Source organism: Drosophila mauritiana, chromosome 3R (assembly GCF_004382145.1).
Source record: "Drosophila mauritiana strain mau12 chromosome 3R, ASM438214v1, whole genome shotgun sequence".
NCBI lineage: Eukaryota > Metazoa > Arthropoda > Insecta > Diptera > Drosophilidae > Drosophila > Drosophila mauritiana.
Window position 1 is genome coordinate 6,003,294 of NC_046670.1, and position 16,631 is coordinate 6,019,924.

The 16,631-nt window shown below is 42.5% G+C and overlaps 4 protein-coding genes across 11 annotated transcripts in view; 1 reads left to right on the plus strand and 3 right to left on the minus strand.

Moving 5' to 3' along the window:
• The first annotated feature begins 341 nt into the window (after positions 1–341).
• Positions 342–2,985, plus strand: LOC117142732. The gene is made up of 3 exons (XM_033306902.1): positions 342–1,369; positions 2,454–2,633; positions 2,715–2,985. Exons 1-3 carry the CDS (start codon positions 1,342–1,344, stop codon positions 2,747–2,749), a joined length of 243 nt encoding a protein of 80 aa, XP_033162793.1. The 5' UTR covers positions 342–1,341; the 3' UTR covers positions 2,750–2,985.
• Positions 2,986–3,255: 270 nt separating this feature from the next.
• LOC117142731 (ralA-binding protein 1) lies at positions 3,256–6,253 on the minus strand. Its single transcript, XM_033306901.1, has 4 exons — positions 6,157–6,253; positions 5,957–6,089; positions 5,018–5,902; positions 3,256–4,593 (listed from the first exon to the last, which is right to left on the minus strand). Exons 1-4 carry the CDS (start codon positions 6,251–6,253, stop codon positions 3,831–3,833), a joined length of 1,878 nt encoding a protein of 625 aa, XP_033162792.1. The 3' UTR covers positions 3,256–3,830.
• Positions 6,254–6,838: 585 nt separating this feature from the next.
• Positions 6,839–7,974, minus strand: LOC117143728. The gene is made up of 3 exons (XM_033308532.1): positions 7,865–7,974; positions 7,515–7,711; positions 6,839–7,441 (listed from the first exon to the last, which is right to left on the minus strand). The coding sequence occupies exons 2-3, from the start codon at positions 7,646–7,648 to the stop codon at positions 7,186–7,188; spliced, it is 390 nt and encodes a 129-aa protein (XP_033164423.1). The 5' UTR covers positions 7,649–7,711; positions 7,865–7,974; the 3' UTR covers positions 6,839–7,185.
• A 1,426-nt stretch (positions 7,975–9,400) lies between these two features.
• The window catches only part of LOC117143289 (sodium/calcium exchanger 3), a 36,960-nt gene continuing 29,729 nt past the window's right edge, over positions 9,401–16,631 (minus strand). For 4 of the 8 annotated variants that reach the window (XM_033307879.1, XM_033307876.1, XM_033307877.1 and 1 more), the window contains 9 exons: positions 15,626–15,717; positions 14,358–14,396; positions 13,231–13,260; positions 12,439–12,587; positions 11,840–11,939; positions 11,654–11,773; positions 11,439–11,597; positions 11,201–11,372; positions 9,401–10,984 (listed from right to left, as the gene is read on the minus strand). In XM_033307879.1, coding sequence (XP_033163770.1) covers positions 10,780–10,984; positions 11,201–11,372; positions 11,439–11,597; positions 11,654–11,773; positions 11,840–11,939; positions 12,439–12,587; positions 13,231–13,260; positions 14,358–14,396; positions 15,626–15,717 — 1,066 coding nt within the window. In that variant the 3' untranslated portion in view covers positions 9,401–10,779. Of the gene's footprint in view, positions 10,985–11,200; positions 11,373–11,438; positions 11,598–11,653; positions 11,774–11,839; positions 11,940–12,438; positions 12,588–13,230; positions 13,261–14,357; positions 14,397–15,123; positions 15,139–15,625; positions 15,718–16,631 lie in introns of all 8 variants that reach the window. The other 4 variants (XM_033307880.1, XM_033307883.1, XM_033307882.1 and 1 more) reach the window with 4 other exon arrangements.

Consider the following 16,631-nt stretch of genomic DNA (forward strand, 5'->3'; position numbering starts at 1 on the left):
TCAAACGACCGACCCGACCGATCCATCGATCCACCGATCTACCCATCCGATTTCGGAGCCCTGCCCCGCTTCATCTGGCGTATTCCAGCCCAGCTAAAAGCAGCCGCATCCCGCACCATTCCCAATACAAAACACAAAATACAAAATACAAAATACCCAATAACCAATACCCAATACCAGAGGAAAAAACACAATAAAACAATCTGAAATCAGAAATCAACTACAGGCGAAATGTGCGGAGAAACAAAAAGAAAATTAAAGACGACGACACGAGCGTAAATCTTTTTAGCATGAAAAAATTCTATAAAACTAACAGGCACTGTGTGGTCGGACATCATTCGTGCGCTACGACGGCAGACGACAGCCGCAGATACAGATACAGATACGGATACCGAGATACAGATTCAGATACCAAATACCGAGATACAGATAGCCGGTCGGACGGACAGGCCCTGATTGATTGATTGCCGAACCCGGCCCCATCTCCTGCCCAAAAAATCCAAAATCAAAGACCAAAACCAAACCCAAACCAGACTCAAAATCTCTCTGCATCAAAGTATCTGCAACAGCAACAGCAACAGCAACGTCATCGGCATCGACATCGACATCCCAGCATCGAACCAACATCTAACAGCGGTCAGCATCCCAGCATACCAATACCAATCCGATACGAATCCCAGTCCCAGCGGACATCGTCCAGCCGCCAAGCCATCAATCAGTCAACCGAGTCACCGCGTCAGTTAGTCAATCGAATCGACTAGCCAGCCCACTCGACTTTTGCTTTTGCTGGCTGGAGGATATCTTCGGTCGGCGCTTTAGTTTCAGTTCGCATTTGGACGCGTGCTGTGCGGCCTCGCCGATAGAGAGATTCGGATCGGAACGGAATCGGAATTCTGAATTCTCAGTACTCAGCTCTCAGTACTCGGTGCTAAGTTCTCAGTTCTCAGTACTCAGTTCTTAACTCTCAATTCTCAGTTATGAGCTCTACATTCTGAATCAGAATTGGAATTAGAATTAGAATCAGAATCAGAAAGGAAAAAGAATCGTGCGCGAATTAATCTACAACGTAACGAGAACCAAAACACTGCCGCACACACGTGTCTGAAGTTCAGTGACAAGCCCCAAATCAGGCGTCTATATTCAATTGAATATATATAAATCGTGAAATCGTAAAACAATTTTAATCAGCTAGAAACCAAGCGCAGGCACGGCATAATTAATTCGTCTGACCCGCAAAGTTCTTGCAAAGCAAATACGATTGTGCAAAGTGTTGGCCATCGCATCGTTAAAGTGAAAACTACTCCTCCAGCCAATCCGAAAACTAAATCAACTAGTAACAGCATGAAGCTCTCAGCAGTATTGTTGGCCAGTAAGTATATAGTTTAAACTAATTGCTTAGAAAGAATACATGAGACACCGAAATCCTCGTTGTGGACTGAATCACATTTTGCGACGTGAGATGAAAGAAAAGCAGGATTTATGTGGAATTTTCTGTCATTAAAATATAATTATTTTCCCTGGGGGTTCATTTCTGTTTAATTTGAAGAAATTCCAAACATTTTTATGTTAAATAAACAACATCTTTACGACCCTTTCTAAGAAAATTTGGTATGCTTTAAACTTAATTTTTATGTTTGCTAAAAATGCGAGGTCAAACTAGTGTATATACAAATTCATTTGGCACAGGGTTTAACATTTAAAGCATTCTTATCAATAAAAAATAAATAAATCAATTTCAAGTGTATAACTGAGCGACTCTCCTTGAAAACATTTAAGTCGCATTCATTAATTCTTCCAAATACTATATAAGGGGTTTTCCCGAAAATATATTAAATTGTATACCATTCAATTCAAATTTATGTGAATGTAAGCATGTATCTTACTGCTTCTGAGTTTTGCAAATAAATGTGTGATGATCAGAACTTCTGCGTCAAAAAAAGGTAACCCACAAAGTGGAGACCCTAAACTGCAAAATCGTGTGATAGGAGGCTGAAACTAACATAGCTTACATAAAGAGAACGATTTCGAAACACAATGAAGAGTATTTTGCTCATGCCCAATGAACTTCATTCATTTGCAATCGCAAACCTATGAATGGAAAATTTCATACTTCGATTGAGTCATTGGGTTAGACACCCCAGCAACGCAGCTCGGTAGTGTCCACACTTGGTTCCGTTGCGTGCCAGCATGGCTAATTGGGTATGCAGCGCTAATTCCAGGGTACGTCAATCGCCCCTCCCATAGGAAAGTCAGGCACTCCGATTCGTTGGCATTGCCAGACGCTCTGGCGTCGCGGAGAATCAATGGGCGGACATGGGCGATGTGATTGTGGGTGATATCATGGGCGATGGGCTGATCAGGGCACTTTGTATGCGGGCCCGGCTGACGGGCAGTGGTTCTTTCGCACGCCTTCTGCCTAACTAATTGGGTCTGATGCCTCCGTCTATTTATAGTGGCGCTGTTTGCCCTCTCGCTGGTCCAGTGCCTCGGCCTGCCCGATCCCAGCACCAAGTGCGTCATGGAGTGCGACACGCAGGAGTACCGATCCATTTGCGCTGCGGACGACAAGGGCTCCACCAAGACCTATCGCAATCTGTGCGTGATGAAGACGGAAAATTGTCTCCAGAATGCAAGTAAGTGTAGGGGAATTAACCCATATTACTTTTATCTACAAATGATTATTAATGAAAACCCTTTCTCGTGCTCTTCCTTAGACTTTCAAAAGATCAGCGACAAGGAGTGCCCGTAGAGCTATGGATCCATTGATCTGTAGTCCAGCGGAAATAACTTAATCATGGAGGAGAACGAGTTGTCGCGGTTTGGCATTCCGGAGGACTCATCTTTCTCGCGTGGTATTTGTGTGTGATATTTTTAAGTTGTACTTCAACGGAATACAGAAAACACGCCCCGAACGTAATGCATAATGATAATGTATTCTAAAATTATTAATAATAAATATTAAATAAAATAATCGTAACACGCAAAGCCCACCTCGGTTCCTTGACCATCACAATGTTGACAAGGCGTAATAGACGATGATGTCATTTCCGTTTCACCCCAACGAACAGCCAATCCGTCGTCTAAACATCTTCTAATCGGTGCCCTGTATTTCCCGGATTGGAATTAAGTCATCAGACCGATTTAGAAAATCGGATCTTGATTATCAGCACATTCAAACTCAGCTGCTTTACCGGCTTTTACAAAATGCTTCGAGGGGACATAATTCGGTGTAATAGTTCAGTACAGAAAAATCAATTTGTTTGTTTTCTCATTTAATTTTTGAAAGCAATAAAGTTGTCTAACAAGATTTCTTTGGGGCTTTGCGCCGTTTAACAGTAATTATAGTTTGAACAAAGCATTTGATCGCAAGTAGACATTGAGATTTAAAATTGGTAACCCTATATACATACATATATTTCGGTGGGTCAAATTTGAAACCAGCTCGTCATTTCCAAATAAACAATAAACTGACTTTAGGCGTCAGGAATCCGTTTTACAAATTAGCAGTATTTTAGATGAACTTAAATTTCTCATATACTCCAATTCGCAAGGGACACCGTTTAAAACTGTGACTGCTTTTGAAGATAAATGACTTATCAAAAGTTTATTCATTTGAATATTTTAGGTATGTCACATAGACATGTCTTCTTTCAAAACTTAATGATTTGACAGCCGAAAAAAATATACTACGAATCTTAGAAACCTGCTATGATTGCCTAGTAGACCTTTCCTGTTTCTTTGGAAATGTGACCATTTAGTTTCCGGAATAGGAACTTAGTTATATCCTTCAAATTGACCCATCCAAGTAATACATTAATCGAATTAATACATTAAAACTGCTGGAGTCGCAGCTCCACTTGAAGAGCAATACAGGCCCGTCGTTCCTCCTTTAGTTCCATGCCCAGCATATTCTTCTTGTGCTCCAGCAGCGCATTCTCCCGTGTATAGTGTTCGATTATCCGCTCATAGTCGGATTCTGGGGGAGCCTGAGATCCCGAGGCCAAGGAGGCCATTTGACTGTTTATTGACTGCTGCTCGTACAACTGCTTGAGCCTATAGACTTCGTTGCGCTCGGCGACGATACGTGCTTTTAGTTCGTTCTGCCATTCCATCAGCTCGTCATATTCAATTTGCAGCCGCAGCAAATTTTCGCGGTGCGGATTTGACTTGGGGAGCAAAATAAAGCCAGTGCTGGGATCAATAGTAAAATCGTTGGGAGCATCTTTCGGAGTTAGTGTATCGGATTTTGGCTCTTCCTGGGAAATACTGTTGTTCGTAGATACGGCCGGAGTGACTGCTGGTTTGGAATCAGTGGTATCTTCACTGGCTACCGCGGGCGGAGCACTGCTGCTGTTGTCTACTTCCTCCGCAGTCTTTTCCTGTTTCTTCTCAAAAGTGCGCAGTTTCCGCTTCAGCTGGGTAATGATGCGCTGCACTTCCCACAGCTGTTCCTCTCGTTTCTTGGTAATGAACCCGGCGTTCATTTCGCTGTGGATCTGGGACAGGAGGCTGTCTTGCTTGCGCAACTCCGTCTGGATGTCCTCCGGCGTATCCGGAAGCTTTGGGCTGGCCGATGTTAACGGGGGCACATACCTAAGAGATGACAATTTAGTCAGATGATAACTTTGTTTAAATGTGTGCCATTCTGCCTGATTAGGAAACTGGCGATACGCGGAAAGCGCTTCTGTTTACGGGGTAATGTGCTCATCCTCGGTAGCAAAAAAATCGACTAAATCTGGGGACTTTTATAGCAGCAATCTTATCAAATGACAAAAGTGGTGGGAATTATCTGGGTTTGTATAAGTACCTATTATATTATCATATCATATTCAAAGCAATTTATATCATATTAATATGGAAACCAGACACTAACAGTTTAGTAGTTAACTTCTTAGCAATGATTTCGATTCGACTTGTGACTTAACTTTGGTTGTTAGATGTGGTCTTCTCTTTTACCAACACAAAGGTACTTAGATATTTCCCACCACTGTTATCCGGCTAACCGGTGTTTGCTCACTTTATCAGCTGGACGTCTGCGAACAAGTTGTTGCAGTGGCAGAGTAGGGCCACCATTAGTCGGTGAGACATCTGGAGCGTCGGACTGAGCAGCATAGCCAGGGACTGAGCGTTGAGCTTATTGTGTCTTTCCTGCTGGATCACCGCGTCGAAGTGGAGCAGCACCCACGCCAAGAGGGTGCGGTTGCACTTGGGCAACTGTTCAAGCAGCTGCTGCAGCTCTGCCTGCTGCGTGGTTACCTTCGGATGAGAGGCTACCTCCTCAAAGCGGGCCACCAGATCGGTGGTCAGCAGTGGCTCCGGCAGTTCGCGCAGGAAGAGCTTCAGCAGACTGCAGGCGGTAGGCAGGTTGAGCTCATCAACGGCGGAATCGTGCTCCCGGTTGTTGTACAACCGCTTAAAGTGCATCAGACGCGTCTTGATGGGCTCAATCTTGTAGATCTGCTCACACTTCAGGTGATCCTGCAGGAAGTCGATGCAGTCGCGCACAACCAGGGGAATATCCACGCCGTCGTGGCAGCGGGATCGTTCGGTGGCCAAGCTGACGGACACCCCGAAGACGGGATATCCAAGTGCCAGCACTTCCTCGGCGGCGGAGGCGTCGTCCTGCTGTTGCGACAGCTGCTTGCTCTTCTTATCCTTTTTGTCCTTCTTGTCAGCCTTCTTGTCCTTTTCCTTGCGCTTCTCCTCCTTGTCCTTCTTCTTGGGCTCATCACGGTCCTTGTCCTTATCCCGCTCTTTCTCCTTGACCTTGTGGGAGACGGAAGGCTCCTCCTCCGCGTGCTTCGAGTCTTTTTCGGACTTGTCCCGTGACTTTTCCCGCTTCTCCTTGCTCTTGGAGCTGGTGAACTTGAAGGTCTTTGACTTTTTCGACTTGGATGGACTTCTGAGAATAAAGAAAAAATATTACTAGTCTCTGGGTCAGCTGACCTGCACCCACTTGGTGTCCAGATCTTCCTCCGGCGAGCTCTCGCCCTCCAGAGCGGCGTATCCTCGATCCTTGCCCTTTTCCTTCTTGTCCTTGCGCCGGCCGATCAACAAGTCCTTCTTGCTGTGGTCATGATCCTCACTAACTGCAAAGGCAAGGTGAGTCCATTGATTTTTTCCCAGCTTACGCCCACATCTTTGCGCTCCACTCACAGTCGCTCTCCTCCTTGCTCTTCCTCGACTTAGCGTCCGCCGCCTCGGAGGCGTACAGCCCGGGAAACTCCTTCTCCTCGGGACTGTCGAAATCCATCACGAATAATCACTTCGCCAGCAGTAAATAAATATAAACAATTGCCGTAAACAACATATGCAACAAATAATCGATTGCTTAATCGAAATCGCCGCTGCTATCCAACACTGATTAGTGCACAGATGGCGCTACGGTGTCATGTAGAAAAAAGTAGTAACGGTGTAGATATTTAAAAAAGTCAAATTGAAACAAGGGAGAACGCTACAGTCGAGTTCCTCAACTATCAGATACCTGTTACTCAGCTGAACGAAATGCGAGCACGAGCAGCCGCTACTAGCGGCTAAATTTATTGACCAAAGGTACATATATGTCCTTACAATTAAATTTTTTAAAACCTCCAAAATGACAAGAGTACCACATCTGTCACTACAGGATTTTGTAAATTGTGGGCGCTAGAGTGGGCGTGGTGAAAACGTTTTTTGGACACGTATACAAATGCTGAAACTATTTATAAAATAAATGAGAATCAAAACCATTTTTCAGGGTGGGGGCGGTTTGTTAACTTCTAAACTCACAGAAGCCGAAACCAGAATACAGCGATGAAAAAAACATTTCGTTTATTAGGTTAAATAATATTCATATATATATGTACATACATATATATTTAATTAAATTAATAAGTTTTCGACACAGTGTTCTTAATGGGGTCGGAAACGCTTCCTTATACCTGTTGCATTCCTTTTACTTTACGAGTAGGCGGTTGTATAGCAAATAAGTTAATCAGTATAATTATTTCACCACCAATCAATTCCGCGGTGCATCGCTTATCACTCAGCTGGAGTAGGGGTAAAGAGTAGAGAGGAGGAGGATTAGGTCGCATCCATTACCGGCAAGCCAAACAAATGCTAATAGTGAGAACTGATGCGGCTGATGCAATTTCGCCCGGTGGATTGCGGCATGTCCAAAATGCTACGCAGATTAGCTTGCGGCCTCTATAAACTGGCCATCAGCAGTTGGGAGCCGTTGAGAGCCAAGGATAGTGGCGTGGCCATCGTTGTCGTGGTCGCGTTTCCGCTAATTGCTCTATTTGGCAGACAGACACTGCCGGAATAGGCCATAAACAGTCCGGCAATCAGGGTCAGCAGGAAAGTCAGGCCCAGGAGCCCGCAGCTGAGCCGCCGCACGGCCTGCCACCAGGGATCCAGAGCGAAGGGCTGGAGCTCCTCCAGCGTCAGTCCGTAGGAATATCTGCGAAAGAAGCGGGCAGGCGGCACTGTGTAACGAAGTTATTTTTTAATGAAATGCGACGGAAAGCGTTTACTCAGCAGTTGTGAAAATGGGCTCATAATCCTTTGGATCCTTCCCCGTCGCGGGCACAACAATGATGTGCTGTTGCTGCCGCTGCTGATGTCCTTGTTGCGTTGCCAGAAGCGCTGTCTTCTCGTTGCAGGACATATTTGCCGTGAGGTATCCTGGATGTGTGCCGAGCAAGGGTATATGCAGTTTATGTAACTTTATCTGTAACAATAAGTTAAAATAATAATAATAAACTATATTCAAATGACTGATGATTGATATATGATAAGTATGACATGTATCTTTCGTTTTTTTATCAATAGCACCAAAGGCACGAAAGAAATAGATATGAACTGGGTATTTTACAGTCCGTACCTTTTTCAGCCCTTCTCTCGGGATAGTACCAGGATTGCAAACACTCCCGGCTGGAAATTGCTCCGTTCACAACTGGCGGACTACTGGCGACTGGCTTCGTTCTGTCGCAAGTTTAATTAGCTTGCAGCTGGGTTGTCTCTCCGTCCCATTGCTTTATTGCCATTGCTGTTTGTCTTTGTGCTCGGTCCGGATTCCTGTAAACAACTTTATCTCCACGGGCCGTGGCGCTCCGCTCATCTTCCGCAACTGGCGGTTGGTCTTATCTGGAATCGCTTTTTTGGGGCATTACATAACCGCAGCAGAGAAGTCGCCTCCCCCAGTTTCCCATAGCGATAAGGATAAGCCCAAGACTTCAGGGAAGTGAAAAGATCACAGCCAGATCGATCGGTTTAATGTGTTAGTTTATTGGGATTCGGTTGGTAAACATGCACGGAATACATATATTCGTATGCCAGTAACTCTAGGGCCTAGGCTCTATTCGATTCGATAAGGTAATACGATAAGCCATATACTCCTTCGATTCTCAGAAGATCCTAGCTTTCGTTACGACAACGGGTATTTTCTTATAGTGAGTACGAGTAAATATATTCAAATATGTAGCTTTCGATTGGGTATTTTCTTATAGCGTGTTGAAGTGAGAAGAGATACGGTTAGTGAGATCGGTGGATCGTCACCCCAAGCATATGCTACATAAAACTACATATGTATGTGGTATTCGATCTATTCGACTATTTGCATACTTTATCGGTTTAGTAAATACGAGTATATGTTTGTAGTTGCTTTGGTTTTTGGGTAAAATCACATTCATAAGTATACATTTAAAAATGCAGGTATAATTTGAATTCGAAAAAACACGATAACAAACAGCAAATGATTAATATTGTACAATACACATACATATTAACTGCTTCGTCTGCCCATCAAAGCATATAGATATAGATTCGAATTCTGTCAACTATGGTACACACATGTAATTGATTTCGAAACTCGTCAAATTAATAGGGACTTATATAAAGAACGCAATAGATTCGAATCCTATCATTTAGTTGTGCAACTGATTTTAAAATTTTTTAAATCAATACAAAATGTTTAAGAACGCAATCAGAGTAAAGTGGAAACTATAATTTGCTAAAGTAACATGCTCTTTCTCTTCATTCAGATACGCTTTCTACTCCTAGTTCTCTAGAAGTACCTACACCCTATGTCGGAAGCACTTAAATCGTTTTATTTGCCTTTGCCATTAAAGATAATCGTCTATGGGTAATTTGTTTGCATGTCTGCTTATATATCTGGTTATCCTCTGTGTCGTATTGTTACATTCACTGCTCCTCAGCACTTGCCCATATTCTATTCATATACTATTCGCTTTATTCGCACTATATTGATTTCCTTGCCACGGATTTCTTACCCTGACCCTGGTCGATTTTTTGTAACCGTCTGTTAACTGCATTTATATCTCGCGATCTATGAAAAACCTAGGAGTGTTCAGACATCGTCTGAAGTTCGTTTTTAATAAGGGAAATAAAAAGGCAATGATTGAAATAAATTTAAAAAGAAATTTAATTATAATATCTAGCAGTAAACGTTGACAGTATAACTTAGTACATTATTATTTATTGATGTTTGTATATTTATTAAATTGTTTAATAGTTCATATATGTATGCAGTAATTAATAATCAATTACGTCTAAATTTGGCGCAGTTTTCTCAACGAGTTCCCCGTACAGTTGTGTGACCCCAAATATATAATACAAATTTATGCATGTGGCTATAAATATCATTAGGCTCCTCTTCCCACCATTAATTTGCTAGAATTTTGCTATATGAAAAATAGTACAACATTATACAAAAAATATGTACCTGCTCGTTACATTTGGTTTACAATCAATTCTAGTAATTTTCCTTATTACTTCGCTATTGTTTTGGTGTTTGCCTTAATATCCAGGTTTCTCTTCTTCGATACCAGCGACGTAAGCGAATAGAAAGTCTTTTTTAAGTAAATTGATTAGTGCTCACTGGTAGTACTCGTAGTTCTTTATAGTGCAGTGTGGACACACTGATGGTCTTTCTGGCTAATCGCTAACAGCTAATCGCTAGTAAGTAGTGCCGCCTTTTGCTTTGGTCAGAGTTAATGAAAGTGTTGCTAGTTGGACTTGTGTCGATAGTGTGAGGTGACTAGAACTAGTTGTCAAGGAGGCCCCTATTCAGTAGTAGTAGTTATATTTGTAGTATTTGTAGTAGATGGCTAGAGGGACTGCGTTTCTTCTTGGCTAAAACCTTTAGATCTTTTCTAAAACTTACACATGTATTAAATTAACAATGGTATTCGGCAAATGGAGAGACAATATCGAGTTTGGAGTACGGAACACGATTTAAACTCTAAATGGATTCCGATTTTCCCGTTTTGATTTTATGGGGTCGATTAAGTACAGCTTTAACAAACAACAACAATGACTTAAGTTGTACACAGAATGATAAAATAAATATAATCGTATTCTTTAGAAAGTAAATTAAGTATATATGGCATAACAGTAAATGATCTCGTTACGGTTACAAGATTGCTGAGCCGTGGCAGCCTTTCTGTATTTACAATTCATATATGAATAGAGACAATAATCGTAAAAATTGTTTGTATATAAGCCTGGCTTAAACCTAGTTAAACTTTTAAATTTTACTTTTAGTATTAACATAAATTTTACACAAGAAATATTTATATATCGCGCCGAGCACATTCATATATATATAAATCAATTTCATAAGTTTACATATAAAAACTGCATCTACAGCATCTTTCGATAGCATCTAAGTATCGGTTAGCTCCATTTTCCGCCGTAAGGTTCCTTCAATTTGACGGAAAAGTCCAACGTCATTGCGAATAACCAAGCCAAAGCCAAACCAACGCGGCTGCGAACTCCTTAAACCCGGATGACGTCGTAGGCTTCCAGTATGCATATGACCACGTAGAACACCCACAGGAACACCAGGATCGCTGCGCTGATGTACTTCGATACTTTCGGACCGCCCAGCTCGGCGCCAATGCCCTTGTGCCAGCGCCGGAACATGATGAGCATTATGGCAATCAGGGCCTCGCCGCAGAAGAGCGCCACGGCAAATCCAATGCTAGAAATATGAATTTGTTAGAATAAGGGATATTATACTTAGACACTGTAGTTAATTGCAATTATTATGTTATTTCTAAAATTTAGTCAAAGACCAAATCTACTGGTGTCTACTTGCCCAAGTTTCAAGAACATAAGTATTTCATATAAAGATATTTAAGTACTAATTTTGGGACAAGCACTTTAAATTTTAAAGATTTACTAAAGGACTACTCACGTTCCCGGTTCCACGTTGAAGGTCATGCCATGGGAGCTGTGGTAGACGGCGGCAATGGTCCAGGCCAGGCCGATGCCCAGGAACACGTTGACCGCATTGCTGCCCGTGACATTGCCGATGCAATTATCGGCACCCTCGTCATGCTTGGCGGCAATCATGCTGGCGAATGTATCTGGAGGGCAGATGGGAGTCCGGTGTTTATAAAGGTTACATTTGCCGGCGGTTTCGGATCACTCACCTGGTATGCTTGTGCCCAGGGCGACAAACAGGATGGCCGTTACCGAGTCCTTGATGTTGAGGGCGCAGCCGAAATAGGAGGCGGCATCTCCGATGATGGCAGTGATGACGCCAATCACGAATATGGACACCACAAAGGTAACGTAGCCGCCGCAAATGTCTGCAATCGGGACGGTAGTTATAGATTGAATCCTTGGACAGGAAAAGGATACTTACCAGTGGGCGGCACAAATGCAAAGAGAACCTTCCAGAAGAGGCAGATGAAGTGGCTCACGTAGCTGAAGCAACTGGGCACCTCCTCCTCCTCATCGTCGTTATCAAACTCACTTTCATCGGCTGCAAAAGTTTGTTTGCATCATGAAAATGGATTGATTGCAAATTGAAAAAAACGAGTTGGTTTACCTGGGATAACGGTGAGGGCATCTTTGAACTGTTCCTTCCAGGATGAAGTGCCAAGGACGGCAGAAACGTTCGCTTTGGCCACCAACTTGTCGACTGTAGCCTGAATGTTTCATAAAAGAATAATGATAATAAACTGAAGCTAACAACCTTATATACCTTCAAAGGAACTGATTTGAAACACCCTTTAGAAAAGGCAGAGTCAAAACACAGGATTGATGGCCAACTTTTCCCCAGCTCACATTACGTATACGCCACCGACAGACAATAAGCACACAGAGACCCAAAACAAACAGAGCACTCAACGTGTCATTTGGAGATTTGCACACAATTAGGTGCTTATTTGCCGTGCACCTGAGCGCTTTACGGTAACTCGATATGGCGCTCGGATAAGGACGTGGCTTTCCACCTGGGATTCATAATGGGTGTGACTGTCACGCATTCACTTTACTGCGCGGATGTAAATGTGAGCTGGGATTTACTGGCCGTCAAGTGAATGTGATTGTCTTTCATTAGCATTTTGAAACTATTGGGCTATATATATGTATATATATGCTAGGTGGCCAATCCAAGTGCAATCCAATCAAGGGTAATCCACTCACCTTGAATTCCTGGCTCTCTCGAATGCGCACATATGCGGTGGTCAGTTCTCCGTTTCTCGGCTTACTCAGCAACAGGATGCGATCCAGTTCGGTCAGATCCTGAACGGGTTTTTTCTCGACCTCCTTGATTTTGGCTGCCAATTCATCGTCTGCCAGGGAGGTGATCAAATAGTTAATCAACTGATTATGATTTAGATTAGTAAACACCGTATTGCATGCAGCCACATCCCCACAACGGAATATCTTAAGATTACATGGAGTTAAATAGGGTATAACTAGACAGACATAGTTTGTGGTGGCATACAAACGAAGTGGTGACGGGAAATAGATAAAAAAGTAAGATTAAAGCGGGGTTTTACAAATATATATATAAATATATATAAACTTCAACTAAAGCACACATACGCCCCAATTAGTTCGAAACTAATTAGAAACATATGGCGGTAATGGGATGCGGGCTTTAATTGAAGAGGGGGAAGTCAACCGAAGGGGAGGATAGCAAAATCAAAAACTCATTGAAGGGTCAACATATCGTCTTGAAAATAAAAACTCTTTAAAAGCACTTTTCGTTTCAGACCAGTGACTTCAATGAGCTTGCGAAATGTATATGTAAGTGCCATCAGGATGCAATTGGGTGGAAAATAGAAATTTAAAAACTGCATATTAGACAGACAGAGACATAAGCAAAGGACAGATTTGCAGATTGACAGGCTGAAGGATTGAAGGATTGACAGAACCAGGCATGCAAAAGGTCACATCTTGACATTAGGACCCCCGATTTGAATGACTCACGAGTGGGTTCTCCGGAATGTTCGTGTTTTTCTACAGACATCGACAAAGGCGAATCGAGAATGGATGGTGTGTTTTTGGGGGTAGAGTTCAGAGAATCGTTGTTAAAAAGTCTCGAACATGTTGGATATTGCTTCAACAATCACTTTCTAAATATTCAGTTAACCAATATGCGATGACTGTGGTGGTTGGTCTTTAATCGGGTTGTTACATTTAGCTTTGGTTTTAATTCTCCAGAGGATCAAAGCACGCACACAGATACATAGATACTTGACAAGACAGAACTGAATACATCGACATGGACTTAACTTAGGTCAGAAGCCGTTCACGCTTAAACTATATTGCCTTAGGTCTAGAACACACAGATAATACACGGTAAACGGAAATCAAGAAGGAACACAAATTACGGAAACAAAAGCCAAATATCGGTTACTAATCAGCGGTTACGTGTATTACTTACAAATCGATTTGGCGATGCAGAGAGGCATGTTTGAGTGGTACCGATGATATGGATCGGTATAGATCGGGATCGGATCATATCATATCATATCAGATCGGATCGGATCGAATTCGAGCAGCAAGTCGGGGCACAGGCACACAACAATGTGGGAGGAGCGGGCACAAGCGCGTTTACAAATGTCCGCCGAGCATAGAGATAACCAAAACATTACCAAAAACTGTGACCTGGTCTAACTTTATTTCAATTGAAGACGAACCCGGCTTACTTGCTTGGTGGCTTGGTGCTTTGTTTGCTTTGATTTTAAGTATTACTTTACAGAAGCTTGAAGCTTGCATTTATCAAGTGCGTGGCTGCTGCGTCGAAAAAAGCGCAATTGTTCGGGATAAATGCAGATGCAGATACACAAACACACACAGATACTCAATGCCCAAACATTCAGATACATTTATGAATACGACACCGATATATTTTATGTACACGACGAGTGGGCTAATGGTGGTTAGTCGATCAAAATAATAGAAAACTCATGAAATGATAATGCCGACCGCTTACTAGCATCTCTCTCCATTGATCACCTTTTCTGGCATATTCACTATTAACTGAACACTTGAAATGGTCGATCGATCACGCAATATGCAAATATGTGGCAAAAGAACAGACGTTTACATACCAAAAAATCGATTGAAAAATGATTCCTTATTAGTGTCATCTGCGTGAGGATTGATCATGTGTCATTTGTCATTTACGGAGGCGAGTGGTTCGATTGGATTAGAGAGACAAGTATGAGGAATGTTTAATCTAGTTCATGTTATGGTCACAAGCAAATGTCGATGGTTAGTACGGGGGATCTATTGGGATGTGGTGGTGCTGCGGAGTAGGGGACTTAGATGGACAGGATCAGATCTTTGTGGACTGAGACTAGCATTCGATTTGGGGCTACGGAGATGCGAGTGAGTTATTCTAATTGGTCTAACTTCGATGAGGCATCACAGAAACAACACAAAATATATATTTTCTGCCCATTGCCAATAAATATATGTGGTATCCAAAGGAAACAAATAATTGTACACAGAAGGGAATGGGGAAATAAATATTTAAGAGAAAACATAAACAGGAAGGGGTATCTTCTAAGGTTGAAACATACACAACACCTAAAAAATACGCAATTAATTTATATATATTTCTTATTCTCGTGAAATGGCAGAATTTTCGGGGTTTAACCAAAACCAAACGAATAAAATGAATTTGCACTTTTTTGCCCGCAATTTCCGCACTCGGTGAAGGAAACAAATGGAGCAGAAAGTAAATGTTACTCTCAAGAATCCGAAACCCGAAAGAGATTTTTCGCCTTTCCCCTTTTTCGTTCCACATTTCAGCGCTCTACGCTTTCGTGTTCAATTAAAATAAAATTAATTAATGCACAATTCAAGGCTTACGGTAGTGAGTGGAATCTAGAAGCATAAAGAACACAAATTAAAGACCAAAAAGTATAAAAGAACCCATGAGGCGATAGGATGCGAAAAGACATACGAAACCAGGTAACAATTTGGTTCAATTCAAATTGGAATTTCCAATTTATAAAGTTTTCGTTTCTTTTTTCTGTTCTCGTTCATTTGGGCTTTTCCACCTGTTTTTAATATTTGGGGTCAAAGCGAAAGAGTCAGAAGGGGTTGGAGTTGGGGGCTGGGTATATGGGTATATGGGAACATGGGGCTAAAAGTTTGGGTGCTGAAGTGTTGGTGTCCCGGGTGTCGCAGGTTGAACTTCTCAACAGGACAGATAAGAACTTGTGCTGTCTTCGGTGCACTGATGCCGGGCTGCTTTCACGTAATTGGTTAGCATTTTGGGTGTGTGGAATTCGGGGGACTTTTGGATTGCGGATGGGGTTTCTGGGTTCTTTGGGTACGTATCTTCTGTCGCCGTGTGGCCAAAACTCACCTGGCGCCAATCGAGGTTCTCCGATGTGCACCTTGAAGCTGACGTCCTTCTCGTAGCTGCTCTCCTCCAGGATGAACAGATCGATGAATTTCCTGCAAAAGATTAGGACGCAGGGATTAATCTTTGATCCAGGAGAACAAAATGGGTTGTGGTGTAAGGTGGTAATTGACCGCATACAAGACGAGAGCCTTGGCCCCATTGATTAATGTCATTGACTTGGCTAAAATGGCCACAATCTTGACACTCGAAACGGGGATCTAAATTTATTAGGCGGCATTAAATCCGCAACTTTGTGCTGCGGCATTCTTGCCCCGCCCACCCATTTCCAATCATTCTTTAAGCGTATTTTGTAAATAAGCAATACATTACGTATACGCCCGATTGGACATTTTGCGAACATAAATATTTACATTATAAATGTGCTTAAAGGTGATTCGATTTATAATTGCTTTAAAGAATTTACTATTATTATGCTTAGCAATTAAGTTCAGCGTTTGTTTACCTCCAATGCGGTTTTGCGAGCGATAGCGATAAGTTCAAGTGGCCAAACACGTTGGCAAACTTTAAGATTTGCGTATTCAACAGTTGCAGCTTAGCTGCTTGCCACTCATTTTCCTTTCGCTTGCTAATTTCCTTGCTGCCAAGTGCAAACCAAGGTCAAGCCAAGGTCAAGCCACCCCAACGTACTCCCCCACTTTCTTTTGCCATGGTCAACTTTAACCTTTCCGACGGTTGGCGGCAGGCAGCTGCCTTTCTTCCATTCCAATGCCTTTGCATTTCTCAGCTTGATATTAAAAAGGAAAACCACCAGGCGAAAACAGTCACCTGTTTATGACCCGCTTTTTATGGCTCCAAATAAATGTGAAATGCGGCATACCCACCCACATACCATTGCCTTCGTTAACTGGTTATACTGCCATTCATTCACGTGCCTCCGCGAGATTTTCCAGCCTGATTACGTGATGGCCAATAGCCCAATGGGAGAGCCGTTTTCCGGGACATTTCA